Source organism: Idiotropiscis lumnitzeri, chromosome 21, assembly GCF_059441095.1.
Source record: "Idiotropiscis lumnitzeri isolate Australia: NSW breed Sydney's pygmy pipehorse chromosome 21, RoL_Ilum_1.0, whole genome shotgun sequence".
Taxonomy (NCBI): Eukaryota; Metazoa; Chordata; class Actinopteri; order Syngnathiformes; family Syngnathidae; genus Idiotropiscis; species Idiotropiscis lumnitzeri.
Window position 1 is genome coordinate 1,657,785 of NC_142411.1, and position 14,779 is coordinate 1,672,563.

General features: G+C 46.4%; 3 protein-coding genes and 1 long non-coding RNA gene across 5 annotated transcripts in view; 2 read left to right on the plus strand and 2 right to left on the minus strand.

Annotated features, from left to right (window-relative positions):
* LOC148316369 (gap junction Cx32.7 protein-like) lies at positions 1-3,009 on the minus strand. Its single transcript, XM_088285592.1, has 5 exons — positions 2,864-3,009; positions 1,807-1,960; positions 1,533-1,718; positions 1,236-1,337; positions 1-1,102 (listed from the first exon to the last, which is right to left on the minus strand). The coding sequence occupies exons 2-5, from the start codon at positions 1,933-1,935 to the stop codon at positions 599-601; spliced, it is 921 nt and encodes a 306-aa protein (XP_088141718.1). The 5' UTR covers positions 1,936-1,960; positions 2,864-3,009; the 3' UTR covers positions 1-598.
* On the plus strand, positions 2,857-4,479 carry LOC148316370 (uncharacterized). The gene is made up of 3 exons (XR_015840118.1): positions 2,857-3,093; positions 3,576-3,622; positions 3,746-4,479. It is a non-coding gene; the product is annotated as an uncharacterized LOC148316370 (long non-coding RNA).
* hsdl1 (hydroxysteroid dehydrogenase like 1) lies at positions 3,701-6,574 on the minus strand. The gene is made up of 5 exons (XM_088285591.1): positions 6,147-6,574; positions 5,192-5,637; positions 5,034-5,117; positions 4,336-4,473; positions 3,701-4,246 (listed from the first exon to the last, which is right to left on the minus strand). Exons 1-5 carry the CDS (start codon positions 6,364-6,366, stop codon positions 4,181-4,183), a joined length of 954 nt encoding a protein of 317 aa, XP_088141717.1. The 5' UTR covers positions 6,367-6,574; the 3' UTR covers positions 3,701-4,180.
* The window catches only part of tbc1d32 (TBC1 domain family, member 32), a 25,514-nt gene continuing 15,856 nt past the window's right edge, over positions 5,122-14,779 (plus strand). For both annotated transcript variants that reach the window (XM_088285582.1, XM_088285583.1), the window contains exons 1-21: positions 5,122-5,665; positions 7,098-7,245; positions 7,361-7,525; positions 7,596-7,752; positions 7,894-7,965; positions 8,159-8,284; positions 8,377-8,455; positions 8,596-8,699; positions 8,884-8,945; positions 9,012-9,144; positions 9,210-9,269; positions 9,916-10,003; positions 10,139-10,267; positions 11,220-11,309; positions 11,622-11,764; positions 11,899-12,026; positions 12,483-12,696; positions 12,832-12,911; positions 13,460-13,598; positions 14,036-14,123; positions 14,467-14,585. In XM_088285582.1, coding sequence (XP_088141708.1) covers positions 5,632-5,665; positions 7,098-7,245; positions 7,361-7,525; positions 7,596-7,752; positions 7,894-7,965; positions 8,159-8,284; positions 8,377-8,455; positions 8,596-8,699; positions 8,884-8,945; positions 9,012-9,144; positions 9,210-9,269; positions 9,916-10,003; positions 10,139-10,267; positions 11,220-11,309; positions 11,622-11,764; positions 11,899-12,026; positions 12,483-12,696; positions 12,832-12,911; positions 13,460-13,598; positions 14,036-14,123; positions 14,467-14,585 — 2,358 coding nt within the window. In that variant the 5' untranslated portion in view covers positions 5,122-5,631. The remainder of the gene's footprint in view (positions 5,666-7,097; positions 7,246-7,360; positions 7,526-7,595; positions 7,753-7,893; positions 7,966-8,158; positions 8,285-8,376; positions 8,456-8,595; positions 8,700-8,883; positions 8,946-9,011; positions 9,145-9,209; positions 9,270-9,915; positions 10,004-10,138; positions 10,268-11,219; positions 11,310-11,621; positions 11,765-11,898; positions 12,027-12,482; positions 12,697-12,831; positions 12,912-13,459; positions 13,599-14,035; positions 14,124-14,466; positions 14,586-14,779) is intronic.

Here is a 14,779-nt window from a genome sequence, read left to right on the forward strand (position 1 = left end):
TTGTGTTGAATCTGAAACTTTATTCATAAAACAGAAGCAAGTTAAAGCAATGTCAAACTTCACACCTAAAACAATTTTGTCAATGATTAAATTGGTCCAAATTTGTAGACATATTGTCAGGGAATCAACACCCACATTTTTTCCAGTGAAAGAATTCAACACCCGCACTTTTGCCATTGTTAGCAATATCACCCCCCTCCAAATTGCTAACATGAAAATCGTACGGTACAGCGCTTACAATTTGGACAGGGGGGAATGCGGGTGTTTTGTCACCCACACATTTTCCAGCAAAATGGTTGGACACCCTCACTTTTCCTACTTTGATCACTAAAAAACATCATGGTACAAATCACCCTACACACTTTTGCAGAGGGGCATCACACCCATGGGAAATGCGGGTGTTTCGACACCTGCACTTTTTACAGGGATTTTTGTTTTATACCCGCGCATTTCCCACTATTCAAAACCTCGAAAATGAATGAGTGAAATGTTTGAAAAGCCGCACTTTTTCACTGTCATCAATATGACTTAAAAATGAAATGGTACAAATCCCCCGACCACATTTTGGCACACGTCCGCGCACACACCCACATACAGCTCAGATATGCACCTCCCCCGTGTTGCCCAGCAACCCTTTTCCCGCCATCTCATTGGTCGCATTGACGCCAAACTTGCGTCCCTGCATCTCCAGCTCGGCGTTGATTCCGTTCTGCGTGACGGTGTCGTCTCTCAGCATGTACGCCTTCCTCTGAGCGGAGGTCGTCACCGGCGTGACGGGCGTGACGGGCGTGACGGTGTAGTCGCGCCGGCGGGCGGCGCACTCCTTGGCCGCTTTGACGCACAGATAGAGCAGCTCGGCCACGCCCAAGGCCAGCGAAAGCAAAGCGGCCCCCAGCATGAACCAGATGATCATGGTCTTCTCGGTGGGCCGCGACAGGTAGCAGTCCACCCGGTGGGGGCACGGCAAGCGCGAGCACACGTAGCGGGCGTCCAGGCTCAAGCCGTACAGGAAGTACTGGCCCACCACAAACACGATCTCCAGGGCGATCTTGGCCAGCAGGTGGAGGACGTAGGCGCGAAGGAGGCGTCCGCGGATGCTTACCTTAGAAGGATGGACGAATATTAGGAGCGTGCATCTCGATTCCCTCACGATACTTGCCATGCGATTCACGACAAGTACGTCTAGACAGCAGATATGATCGATAGGCGACGTCGTGTACATGTACAGTGTGTACCTTTCCGCTACTCTTGATGTACTTTGGCATCTTGAAGCTCCGCTGAAGGAACAACAAGGCCTGGTCGTCGAGCTCCGCGTGCTTCCGTAGGCGTTCCTTCAACTGCACACACGGGGGGGAGGTCATGCCGAGACTTTTTACTTCTTATCATGCGAATGCTAAGACCCAAAATATTTGCGCTAAAGTCTGTCCAAAACGACGTTTCTGTTAAAACTGAGGAAGCAGGCGTTCAAAATTTTGGTCTTACAACGAGGCGAGACAAGCTGTTAGCTAATGCTAATGGCTAGTTTGTCGTACCTTCTTCTCGACGTGAATGACGTGGAGGACGTAGCCCAGGTAGAGCAGCTTGGGCGTTGCCACGGCGATGATCTGCAGCGCCCAAAAGCGCACGTGCGAAATGGGGAAGGCGTGGTCGTAGCACACGTTCTCGCAGCCCGGCTGCCGCGTGTTGCACACAAAATCCGACTGCTCGTCACCCCACACCTGCGGGTCCCAAGTCAAATAACATCGTACAAAAAATTTGCGCTATCAAAAAGGAAAAGCTAAAGCTCGCCGAGCGGCGTCAGCTGACCCTGTCGGCGCCCGTGCTCAGGACCAGGATGCGGAAGACGAAGAGAACCGTCAGCCAGACTTTTCCGATGATGGTGGAGTGCGACTGCACTTTGTCCAGCAGGCGACCCAGAAGATTCCATTCACCCATTTCCGCACGACGCTTTGCACGCTTCCTGAGGCGCGAAACAAGATGGCGGCCGCTTTATGTCGATCGTACGGTATGTTGAATGTTTGGCGACAGTGCCAAATTGACATCATTCTTTGTAACATCCGAATTAATAATTCATTGTAAACCAACACATTTTTTTTGTTATAAAAAAAAAAGCTAATCGACGTAGCAAAAAGTAAATCAGCGGAATTTTCTTGGATTTTTTTTTTTTTTAGCCACTGCTTGATTTGCTCTCAATGCAAACTTTGCATTGTGTGAAAATGAAAACCACACACACACACTAAGACATTGTTAATGATGAAGTTTGCAATTTGTAGCCATGCTAGTGACAGCCGCACAGGTCCTGGAAGGTCATAGAAAGAAAAACTTGTCTGATTGCAGTCACAGCTGGTGTGGATGTGCAAATCTACCCTTGAAACACACACACACACACACATTCACTTTATCTGCTTGTGAGCCAGAACTTAACCTTGGATGATAGCGAGTGACGGACACACACACACACATGCAAAAAGTAGAAAAAAAAACTTTTAAGAATGAAGTTTTACCATTCAAAAACTATCTCTATAAACTGTTGTTTAACTTCATTTAAATAATGTAATAAAAAAAATGTCATATCAATTCAATGATATCCCTTTTTTTTTTAGTTAAAACAGAATTCATTTGACTTATTTTTGTGAGCATCTTTGAGTCCATCGAAAGGCTGGACAAAAATCTGAGCTGTTAATGCCATCACGAGTGGGACAAATTATTAGGAGCACTTCTGACCGCTCACGTCAACAATCTCAATGAAAAGAAAATTCTTCTCGTGAGGCCAAACTTTTTAAATCAATCTTTTGCATTTGTTGACTGGCGTAGACGTCAATATAAAGTGTGCCTAATGAAGTGTCCGTGCAGGTGTACGTACCGACGACGAAGAAGATGAGGAACGCCGGCGGCTCGGTGGGAGAAAGCGAGCGAGTCGTCGTCGTCTCGTGGTTTTGTTCCGGTGCTGACTTATCAGGAAGGTTCCGTCCTACGCATCACAACAAACCTTCGCACAGCAGAGGACTGAAAGCTTCCGGAAGCAGACCTACGACGCCTTGTTTGGTCTGCCTCAACTGGCCCCAATGCAAGCGGACTGTAATATTATCGCCTGTGAGTATTGCTGTGTTCGTATTTGTTGCTGCTCCACACTAAAAGAACATAATTAGAAACTGAATTATCTGCCTCATTTAAACATCTGCTGTGTGAGACTCGGCCACCGGGTGGCTGCATAATAGCGTCATGCAGGAAAACCTGTTTTACTCAGATAATCTGTAGTCATATTGTATTTGTCATTCCTTGCGGAGGATAAAGAATATATGCACGCTAGTATTTTTATAGTCTGTCTACATTTCTGTGTTGCTGCACCATTTGTGTTCAAATATCTGTTATAGCACATACAGATACTAATCATTAGCCCGTCTAAGGCTTTTCCTTTTGTGTTAGCGTGAAGCGCCAGTTGTGTGGGACCAGTGTAGAGATTATCAACCGTTGACGTCTAAAGGCAATTTAGCCTTCAATTAAACAGTTTTCAAAGTCATGAGTCTTCTTTTCCTCAAAGTGATGTGATGCCGTTGTCTGTTGTTTCTTAACAGCGCAGGAGGCACGAAAGGCTACTTTGATGACGGTCGTTCGTCAAAGGGTAAGTCCTTTCACTTACTTATTTGACTAAAAACTTGACGCTAGCAAAAGTCTGAATGAAGAAACTTTTTTTTTTTTTTTGAAAGTGCCATACTTTATTCCATTTGCTTTGACGCCATGTCAGCACAAACAGTCGCAGGTGGTGACAAAAAGGGCTTGACACACTCCAGTTGACGACGCGATCACCGTGTACGAGCCAGCCAGTGGAAATGATTCACAAGAAATTTCACCCGCAGCCAAAAAAAGCAGCTTGAAAAGGGACAACATTGTAACGTATCACACCAGGGGCGGGGCAACTTTTGTGTTGTGCATTCAATTTGGAAAAGTGACAGAGAGAAGGTTTCAGGCATGAGAAAATGTCCTAAACTGTTCAAATATATTTTGATACATTTTTACGGCAAGTGCAGGATATTGGAGCTCGTCTTGTGGAGAAGTTCGGCCAGCCGTGTTGGAGCGTTCACCAATGAGAGGCTACAACACGACTTTACCACCACACGTGTTCTTTTCTACACGTCTGGAGGATGAACAGTATTCAAATAAGATAAATGACCATCCACTTTTAACCGATGAACACCCGCCAGCCCAGAACCCAAATCCACTCTGGGATGCTCCTCATCAGTCCGAACTGGGTAGAAAAGAAACAAAGATGACAAACATGATCACAGCACAGGTGTGTGTGTGTGTGTGCGCGTGTGTGTGATGTTGAGCGCGCACCAGCAGCGTGTGCGGCCAATAGCCGGTGGTCCGGTTGGACACACCGAGTGTGGAGATGGCGTGGCGAACGTAAACCTGCGGCGTTGGCGCCAACCAGCCTTCCGTGGACGACGCCGGGCGCTGCTTACTGGAGGCCACCTGCGTGGTAATAAACACGATAATACTTCAAATGTGTGTGGAATACCCCCCCCCCCCAAAAAAAAAAAAAAAACAATTTAAAAAGTATTGTTTAGAATTAATGTTATTCTAATTGGCCAAATATTGACTAAAAATCTCAAATATTAAAAAAATATGTTATATGTGTATTTAAAATATAAAATGAAAAGTATATATGATTTAAAATGTAAAATAGTCTTTTTTTAATCATAAAATTATAATTATGATTATTAGTTAATCAATAAAATACATTTCAAAATGACAAAAAAAAATTATTTTAGTGCTATTTTTATTTTATTGTTCAAAATAAGTTTATTAACCCACTAATTTGATAAAAGAATTTAAAGAAAAATAATAAATACATTCATTTTATTTTAGCCCCCCCCTCACCCAAAAAAAAACCAAAATTACCGTCCCCAATATGATTTGTATGCAGCCAACCTGAGTGGGTGATCTAAATTAGGCGTTGTGCTTTATTGTATTTTCAATTTTTTAAATTCCTCCCTCTCGTCATTTTTGCACCGTCAACGCATTTGACAGACCTGGAATGGAAGCAGACTTTGAGCAAAGATCCCTCTTGCGCCATACTCAAGGTGGAGAGCTCTCGAGAAATGATCCAAGTAGCCCTGAAATGCAAATATTAATCTTAATATAACCAGATGAGAATATTATTTGTTTGTATGTTAAGATTTGATCTCACAGTGGCGGCGCTGAGCATCACTTTCCCAGGCGTCGGCCTCCAGCAGGCGCCGGACGAGATGTTGACCACGGCCCCTCGCCCGCGCTCCAGCATGCCCGGCAGCACCAAGCGGGTCAGCAATGTGGCGCCCGCCACGTTATTGGCCGTCACCTCCATCAGCCGCTGCTCCGACACCTCCACCAGCTCCCGGGGCGACGTGCACGCCTCGTCCACGCAGTTGACCAGGAAACCAATATCTTTGCCTCTCAGCGCTTCCATCACCACCTTGCCGGCCGCCTCGTCCCAGCCCAGCTCGGCGAGGACCAGGATGGTTTCTATGTCGTAGCTCTGGGAGAGATTTGCGGCAAAGTCGGCGATGTTGGAGCGGCCGTATGTGACAAAGACAATGCTGAGGCTGTGCCGGGCCAGCTCTTCGGCATAAGCCTGCCCCACAGGCTCCGATGCACCTGGCGGGAGACATCTGGATCACTGATGGTGAGTTCATGGACTGCATTCTCGACTATTGTATGTGGAGTGCGGCAGGCTTGGAATCATTTGGTGGATTTTGCATTTTAGTTTATTTCATTTAGACTTTTGTTTTGTAAATTACTTTTAAATAGTTGTCACAGCAGGTTTGTTAGTTGTTAATTTTTTGTAATAATGTCAGGCATTCCCCAGGGTTCAATGTAGGGGCCTCTGCTGTTTTCATTGTCCTTTTCACTGCTGCACGGACGACATATCCAGCTGAGCAAAAAGGACACTTTCTCATTAAAGCCACTTTTGTCCTGGCTGGAGGAAATTAAAGCCCAAAAGGAACTGGATTATTTCCATTTCAGTGGAAAAAACCCAGATGTTAAAGTGTTGCTTTAACATGCTTTTTGCAGTTTTAGTGCTTGTTTGAAAAGAATACAATTTGTTTAAACACAAGAATGTGCACATCTACTTGAGTCCTTTTGCCGGCTGTGCTCGTTCTTACCATACACGACCGCCCAGTCTCCATATCTTTGCCTCAGCTTCCTGCTGGGAATCATCCTGGGCAGGAAATGCACCCTGACCAGCACGCAGCAGTCCCTGAGCAGGATGACTGCCCTGCTGGCCGTGTACAGCGCGCCCACCACGGCGAGCGTTTCCAGGTAGCCGCCGCACGACCGGGAAATTTCCCTGTACAGCAAATTGAAGCTGTCCACTGCCGCCATGCTTCTCGTCCAAAATAATCAATCTCGCGAACGCTGCCCTGCCAGTTAGTTTCGACGCGCGACGTTGTGTTTGCCCGATGAAATGTTAAATGAGAGCTCGGGCATGCTAATTAAATGTCGCAACGTAATATGTTGACGCGAACGTGTTGGAAAACAAATTTGGCAGCTTTGCCTTGAATGAAACCCGGAACAAGGATCAAAACAACGAGTCACGTGATATTGTATTGGAAGCGAATGATGCGTTCACAGTCTCCAAAGAAAAAAAACGTGCGCCGTCATTTTTTCATTCTGCAGTAGCGTTTCCCTCGTTATTAATACTGTTTAATATTAAAATAAGACACTTGTACTCTATTTGTGTGTGTATTTTTTAATTAGTTTATTTCCAATTAGGCTACATGCAACATACGCATCGTGTACTTTTTCATCCGAATATTTTCCGTTTGACTGTGAAGCAGCCCGACGTTTATTATGCTATCCCACAATGCACCGCGCTTTCGTGGCCGTTTCCATAGCGACGCGAATGGCGGACTTGAAGAGAAGCTGTCAAAGGGGACGCCAGGTGCGTTTAGGCACGACGAATTTGTGCGTTTGCTGCTTTTTTGTTGTTTTTAGTCGCTTGCTTCTCTGCGTTGGAAGCTAACTTGAGCTAGCTTGGAACTTGGTAAACACAGCAGTGTGCACCAGAAATTCTGCCTTTGCAACAGTAATAATGTACACTTCTTTTGCAACAGAGATGTCTTCCGACGATGAGGAGCAGCTGGCGGCTCTGCTCAAGCAGTTTCTGAGAAGCATCGACGAGCGACTCTGTGGCGCTCCGTCGCCTCAAAGCGCAGAGGAAATCCTTCTTCACCTGGAGGAGACCGATAAGAACTTCCACAAGTGAGCTCAGAACTGCGTCAGCCGGGGGGTGGATCTTTAAACGCATAATGGGCTAACTGTTGTCGACCAGCTTGCAGGGTTGACTTTTGTCACCTCGGCCTGTTGTTTTCCCCAGCTATGAGTTTGTCAAGCACTTGCGCCAGCGCGTGGAGACCTCTCTGGGGTGCGTGGTTGACGAGGAGATCAGGAAGTTGTCCCGCCAAGACGGACAACACGCCGTGGACTCGGGTCACGACGCCCTCATCCACGCGGTGACCGGCCGCAGCCGAGCGTCGGTGCAGTGAGTCCAACCCGGACGTACTGACACGTAGAAGGAAACTGCTGACGTTGAGGAGTTGTGTCATCGCCAGGTACCAAGCGATGACGCAGAACTTGAGAGCCAGCGTGACTGCGGCGGTGGAAGGTTTAGTCAGCGGGTTTGACGAGGACCAGCTAAGGAAGGAGGAGGAGTTGCAGCACGGTCGCTACGTTGACGACTGCTCCGACAGTGGTGACTCCTTCAATCAGGTCTTTGCACACAAACTTGTTTCAGCCACGATTAGAGGACATTTTACCATCATGTCACGTGTACTTGCAAAGCGTATGAATTATTCTTATCACGGTCTCGTCTGCAGTAACATGCATTATATTTTTCCATCCATTTCCCAGTGTTACGCCTTCATTCGTCAGGAGCAGCTGCAGGCTTTGGCTGAGAAACTGGATCCAAGTCAACCCAGAGAGGTGAGGACGCACACAATACAAAAGAGACAATTACGCTCACATTTTTTGGGGTTTTCTGTAAATATGAAGCTTCTGGGAAATAACTCTCTCTGGCCCACCGGTTCTGTAAAAGAAAAGAAAAATTAAATGTTTCTCTTGAGCACATGTTTGCTTACGTTTGTGTGTGCGTGTGTGTGTGTGTGCGCGTGTTTAGGTGCGCAGGGAGGCCCTGCAGGCACTCGGTCGCGCGCCGCCATCTGACGTGCTGAGCTGCGAGGGCTGGCCCCGCCTACGCCAGAACCTGTGCGCCGCGCTGACCGAGCCCGACGCCGAGCTCAGTGTAAAAAAAAAAAAAAAAAGAATTTAAGAGCACATTTCCGAGTACAAGCCAAGTCATTTCCAATCTAATTGTCTGTCATGTTGTTTCTTCAGGACCACGTTCTTCAGTTCTTCGCCAGGAGCTTCTCCTCATCGCCACTGAGCATCACCCGGGAGATTTACAGCAGCCTTGGTAGGCCGCTGACTTCACTTCACACACATCCCACCCCAAAGTATCCTGCCGCAACTTTTTTTTTAAAACATGATGAGATGGTCTAATTAACTAATTAATAATAATAATTAATAACTTCTGTTCCGTTGTCTCCTGCTCAGCTAAAAGCGTGGAGTCCAGTTTTTTGTCACTTCAGTTGAGCTTTCCGAGCGGCGCGGCCGTCTTGGACATCAGCACACCCGAGATGAGCTCTCTCCTCAAACAGGTTTGCTCATGTCAATCAATGTCATCTTCAAATGTCATTCCCAAGCAAAACTTTGGTTTAAGTGGCAATGAATATTTTTGTCCATTACTGATGTTTTCAAAGCACAGCTAATATCGTTTTAGTGGCAAAGCATGCTCCTCACGTTTTGTGGCCCAATCAAATCGTCATCTTCTTGTGCTCTCAGATGCGTCTGATGAACGATTTTCAAAAGGAGGCGACCGCCTTCTGGACCCGCCACCCGGAAAAGTGAGTGCCAGCTCGTTTTCTTTCCCGGCGTCCAGATTATCCGACATTCCTCCGGCTCGTCTTCAGGTACATGGAAGAAATCATCGAGAGCACCTTCTCCCTCCTGTCCGTCCGCGGCGACTCGCCCGACAAAGTCTTGGAGCCCGCTCACCTGCTGGCGCTGCTGGATGTTCGAGCCACCTGGTTCACAAAATGGATGGTGCGTGTGGTACGTGGTACGCCGTGCGTTTATTGCATTTCAACGTGATTTGTGTTGTTTCCTAGCACGGCTCCTACAGCAGGACGGTTGTTCTCCGGCTCCTCCGGAGCAAATACGCGAGTCTGGTGAGTGAATCCTCATTTCATATTCATTCCAATGGTACTGTTGTGAAATTTGGCGTCATGGAACAGATCGCTTCTACTTTGGAGGCTCCATTGAGAGAGTTTGCCATTCAAGAAGTATTCTTTGTTCGCTTTTTAAAGAAGATTATTGCCCTTTACGGCCTTGAAATCCACTGTCAGTAAAATACCAACATAATCCCACTATGGAGTTGCGATAAACCGATTATCGGCCGCACTGAATATCGGGGCCGATATTTGGCATTTTGTTGATAATTGGCATCGGCCTTTTTAATAACTTTTAAGGCCGATGAATTAAAAGCTGGTTTATTTTGGTTCGCTGCAGCACACTTCTCTCTCTCTCTTCTGTGCTGGTGGCCCTGCCTGCAGAAGCCGATTGGCCCGCCCACAGCACCATCTGATTGGTGGAAAGGCTTTTAAAAGTTTTGCAGTTTTGATTTTTCAAAGCCTTGACATCATTTCCCCCCTTTTTTCAACCAATGAATATCGCTTATCGGCCTCCTTGACTACTAATAATCGGTATCGGGCCTGAAAAAAGCATATCGGTCTATCACAACTATGGAGTTGGTGCACAGTAAAAAAATAAATAAATAATAAAAAAGGTGAGTTGTTGTTGATAACATGTTGTCAGATGGAGGGCGCTGTGCAGCAGTGCATCGTTTACCAGGAATGCTGCCGACGTTGCCCTCATCTCCACTTGGAGGAGCAGCACAGCTCAGGTGAGTGCAAAAAAACCCCAAAAACTTTTGGATTCCATCAATGATTGCGGGCGTGCTAAAAGAAGCGAGCATCTTTTATGAGCAAACGGGATAAGCGGCCATGCTTGCCCGTGACGCGTCTCAATCGCGTTTCAGGCTCAGAAGTCTACGGCGGTCAGGAGCTGCGGTACGCTGCCGTCGTCCATTCGCTGTGCGTGTTGGGCAAAGTGCTCCTCCACGCCAATGGCAGGAAACTCTTTCCCATCAAAGTGGCAGCACGAAAAGGTGACGCTTTTACGTTGCGCTCTTATTTTTCTTTTTCAACGCCTCATCAACAACAAAAAGATTAAGTCCCGCCTTCCTTTCCTCTGCCCGTGCTGTCATTGGCTGGCATTACGTCATTGTAGAAAATAAAGATTATTAATACTCTAACTGTTATTGGGACAAATACATGCAACTGTCGTACGATTTATTTTTAAAGTTGCTTTTAAATGAAAGATAATCCATTTTTGCCGTGACTTTCCGCACCGCCTCGCCTACGTAAACATACGACGGCAATATAATCGCAAGTATTTACAGCCGATGATCTTAACGGATGATGATGCAATGTTCCCACCCAAGTTTGCATAACAACAAAAGCGTATAATCTGCATAATCAGTAATTCTACATACCATGATTACAAGTCCTCGGAACAGATGACTTATTGTCTGCACTTGCGACTTTATTGAGGCTGTTAAGATTGCATCGTCGTATCGAGGCGGTTACCGTAGATGACTGATGTTGTGTTGATTCCAGAGAGGGAGGAGACTATTGACAAATGATTTGCACCTATGACTCAACTGATAGTAGTCGCAATTAAAAAATATTGCACGATGAGCAATATATTTATAGAAAATCTTGAGTAATCGGTAGAAAATAACTAGAGCTGCAAGCACTGATGAACGGGCCCTCCTACTTTTTTTTTTCCCAGGTGAAATGTCAAAATTAATTTACCATCGCCAGTCGGATTGGAGCTCATTCTCTAAAATGACCTGGCAAGGCCTTTTTTTTATTTATTCATTGTTTGATAAGTGAATCTTTTGCGCCGATACCGATGCGCCAGCACATTATAAAAATGCGCCGCCACCCCAATCTTCCTGCTGTAAAAGTCTTACATGGCCTCATGGTTGTTAATTTTACTCCTTCAAGCAAAGTACAACTCAATTAATCAGACGTTGCGTCATCTCCTCCTCCCAGAGCCAGTCACGCTGACGGACCTGCTGGTGATTCTGATCAACATCATGTACCAACATCCTCAGCCTTTCTGCAACGATAGCCTTCACGCAGGTGGGCACACGCCTTTGGATAGAAATGACAAAGTTAGAGTGTTGTGAGTAATCAGCCAGTGCGGGAACAGCGAGATCCTTCCCAGGATTCCTCGGTTCTTTTATCTGGTAACCTTGTCCTCAGCCGGCCTCGTGTTGTCTCCCGGCAGGCCTTGTCAGCTGTTATATTCTTTACACGGTGTCATGGGACGGTCATGAAATAATGCGGCGGGACGGAATAAGCAAACGTTTTTTCGAACGTTGACGAGCGTTCAACAATTTTCACATGAAGAGATATGCGACTCAAACTGATTTGAACATGGCTGTTTGTCAGACGCACTGTGCCCGAGCGGCCTGGTGGTGGCGACGCTGAGCGCCATGTGTGAGCGGACCGAGTGCGCCCACCAGTGTCTTCACCAGACGCCTGTCATTCAGACGCTCATGGCACCCGTCATTCAGGCGCTCAGTGGAGGCCAGGTACTCTTTTGCGACCTTTTCGCATACCTGCTGTTAGCATGTTAGCATTAAGCTAAGTTTGAGTTCAGCGTCAGTTCTTTGGGCATTCCTCCGCAATTGCATTGCGATGATGACGATGTGTTGATGCTTCGCAGACCAAATTAACGTGCCTTGCGGCCACGCTGCCTCTGGTCGCCGACGTCCTGGCTCGTGTGGTCAACACCGACGGAGGGCTCGCTCTCTTCTTGTATGACGAGAACTTGCTCGTAGGCCACGGCGAGAGGTGAGTCATGGATACATTTTCCGTTAGACTGCCTAAGCGCGAGTTTGCTCAAGTTCACTGATCAAAAGATGAAAAATAAGCAAAACAACTTGAGGGAGATATCAAATGAAGAGATTTCCCAAATAAAAAAAAGAAAAATTCAGTAATGATGTCATCATAGGAGAGCATTTTGGCGATTCGTCTCATGAACTCGCAAACTCCTCATCAAGACCGTTCATTTTATATATGACTCAATATGTCTCCGTGCGTTTAAGTTTCTGAGCTTTTCGCCGGTGAATGAATGAATTTGGATCGTCACGCTCATTGGAACGTGAAGACGCTTTACGCTAGGGAGTGATTTTCATCCGCCTTGTCAGCGTCATGAATTTGACATGAGTCGACATCGTGTGATGCAGCAGAACGTCATGAATAAAACAGCAAATGGACTCCGATCTCATTTTCTGTTTCCGCTCGCAGGATCTCGGCCGCTCACGTGCTGCTTCGCTTCACCCTGACGCTGCTGGAACGGGAGCTGTCGGCGTCGGGCGAGGACGGAGGCGAAGGCCGCTCACTTCGCGCTCTGTGCGGGGCCTTCATCTTTGCATGCCGGCAGATGTACAACACGTGCGAGGGCCTGCAGGTCGTGCGAGCGTACGGCTTGCACACGGCTGTTGCCGCCGCCTGGAGAAAGGTCCGCGGCCGCCTCCCTTATGTCCTGACCTCCGACTACAACTTGCTGACGTTGTACACGATGTGACAGAAAAGCATAAGCGATGTCAGAGGTTATTTGGATTTGTAATAATTTTCAATTTATTTATTTTTCCAGAGCAGTTCAATGTCTGAAAGGATTCCGACCCCGGTGCCTGGAAACGATCCTGCAACGTCTACGCAGGAATTCCAACACATGTAAGTGTAAGAAATAACATTGATTTGTCGCCTTTATGTTTCCCCAACCGGCTTTAAGTCAAGTCACATATTTTTGATATATTAGAAAATCTCATCCTCCAAAAGCGTATTTACTGAAATAAATGCTAATTCTGATCTTCGCATTTTTTCCGAGCCATCCAACCAGAGCTGCCATCATAAACTCGCTGTATTCGCACGTAATATAGCAATAATACACATTTGTGAGTTTTATGGTTTTGTTTTTATTTTTAATTACTGACTAATATTTAAAGGTTCGCTCACCGTGTTGGTCTTAAAGTGAGCTTTATTATCTGTTAGAGTTTTTAAAATTGAGTTTTTAAACACAGCTCATTAATTTAATTTGCTCGACGAGTGGGTGAGCTTACATTGACATTTAAAGGCAATCTTGTTCATGATTTCTGCCTGCTGGATGGCAATAAACTCACCGAACATATCCGCCCTGAACCCATTTGGAAAGTCGAACATGTGAACTCTGCCATTGCTTGGCATCTGAAAGCATAATTATTTTTCTTTTCCTCCTTCCTCAGGCGAATGTGGGAGGAGACATTGCTGGACAGCCTGCTGAACTTCGCGGCCACGCCCAAAGGCGTTCTGCTGCTTCATCAGACCGGCGCCATGCAGGAGTGCGTCTCACACATGTTCTTTCGCTTTAGCAAAAAAATGCAGGTAAACTAGCGTTATTGTTGTTTTTCGATATGTGTTTGGGAAAACAAATTCTTAGCCGATTTTAAAAAGAAGTCATCCAAAAATGAAGAAACAAGCCTGACAACGGGGCGCTCTAAAGCGGGCGCGCCAGCACACTCCGATGCATTTAGTATTCACTCTAATTCCGAGCACACCTTCGGCACGCGGCGCACCCCCGCCCACCACTGCTTGCACTTAATTTAGCGCCATTGTTTACTCACGCTTGTAATTGCTTGCCTTGTTTGGTTTGCACTTTCATTAAGGAACGTGATTATTTTCAACTAATGAACACACACCCACACTCCAAATCTGGCGTGTAATTGAATCTCAAAACGCTCCGCTGACAAATTTCCTCTCAAGTATGTTTTCAAATACGTGTCACTGGGCAAATTCTGCTTTTTTTTTTTTTTCCTTTTTAGGTGAGCCGTTGTGAGAAGTTTGGTTATGGTGTCATGGTAACGCAGGTGGCGGCCACGGCAGCGGGCGCGACGGCTTTGCAGCGATCAGGTATGACGACGCTGCAGTTGGTCGTCGTGGACGTTGTGTGCTGACTTTGTTTCATCTGCGCAACAAAGTTGACGTTTGCAGCATGAACCTGCTGCGGACACTTCATTAGGGACACATAAAAAGAGCATAGACCTCCACCAAGAACAACATGTAGACAAGCAAAGAAGTGCAAAAAAAAAAAAAAAAAAAAAATGCCAGGTGTTGTAGTTCCACTTCTGTCCTGTAGGGGTCGTCATGGTAACACAAAGCAGCTGTAGAGTGGGGGATTTGCTGCTCGTTGGTTAGCCATACATAACGCTTCTCTGGCCTGGCATGTTTGATGCCGTGCGTTGTTGTGTGCCAGGCTTCGTGCGGGCACTTCTTCTGGAGTTGTGGTCAGCGCTGGAGTGCGGCAACGACGATGCCAGGGCGGTGCCGCCCAAACACACGCCCATGGAGCCCATCGACAGGAGCTGCCTCAAAGTACTAACTGCATGATCCAGTTTCACATCATTGGTCCTGTTGTAATTCATAAAACTGAATCATCACACATTTCACACTGACAAGTACATTTGTCAGTAAGTTGAGACAAGATCAGGAATTGTTTCAGTGTGCAGTAAAACTCCATGATAAGAAAAAAAAAATCGTTTTTAAGAAATCTTACAAATCTGACAACA

Coding starts and splice junctions, on each gene's coding strand:
- LOC148316369 (XM_088285592.1), bottom strand. CDS start 1,935: ATGGGTGAATGGAATCTTCTGGGTCGCCTGCTGGACAAAGTGCAGTCG. Junction 1,338..1,532: donor TCATTCACGTCGAGAAGAAG/GTACGACAAACT, acceptor CCGTGTGTGCAG/TTGAAGGAACGCCTACGGAA. Junction 1,103..1,235: donor ACATCAAGAGTAGCGGAAAG/GTACACACTGTA, acceptor CATCCTTCTAAG/GTAAGCATCCGCGGACGCCT.
- hsdl1 (XM_088285591.1), bottom strand. CDS start 6,366: ATGGCGGCAGTGGACAGCTTCAATTTGCTGTACAGGGAAATTTCCCGG. Junction 5,638..6,146: donor AGACTGGGCGGTCGTGTATG/GTAAGAACGAGC, acceptor GTCTCCCGCCAG/GTGCATCGGAGCCTGTGGGG. Junction 5,118..5,191: donor TGATGCTCAGCGCCGCCACT/GTGAGATCAAAT, acceptor TTTGCATTTCAG/GGCTACTTGGATCATTTCTC.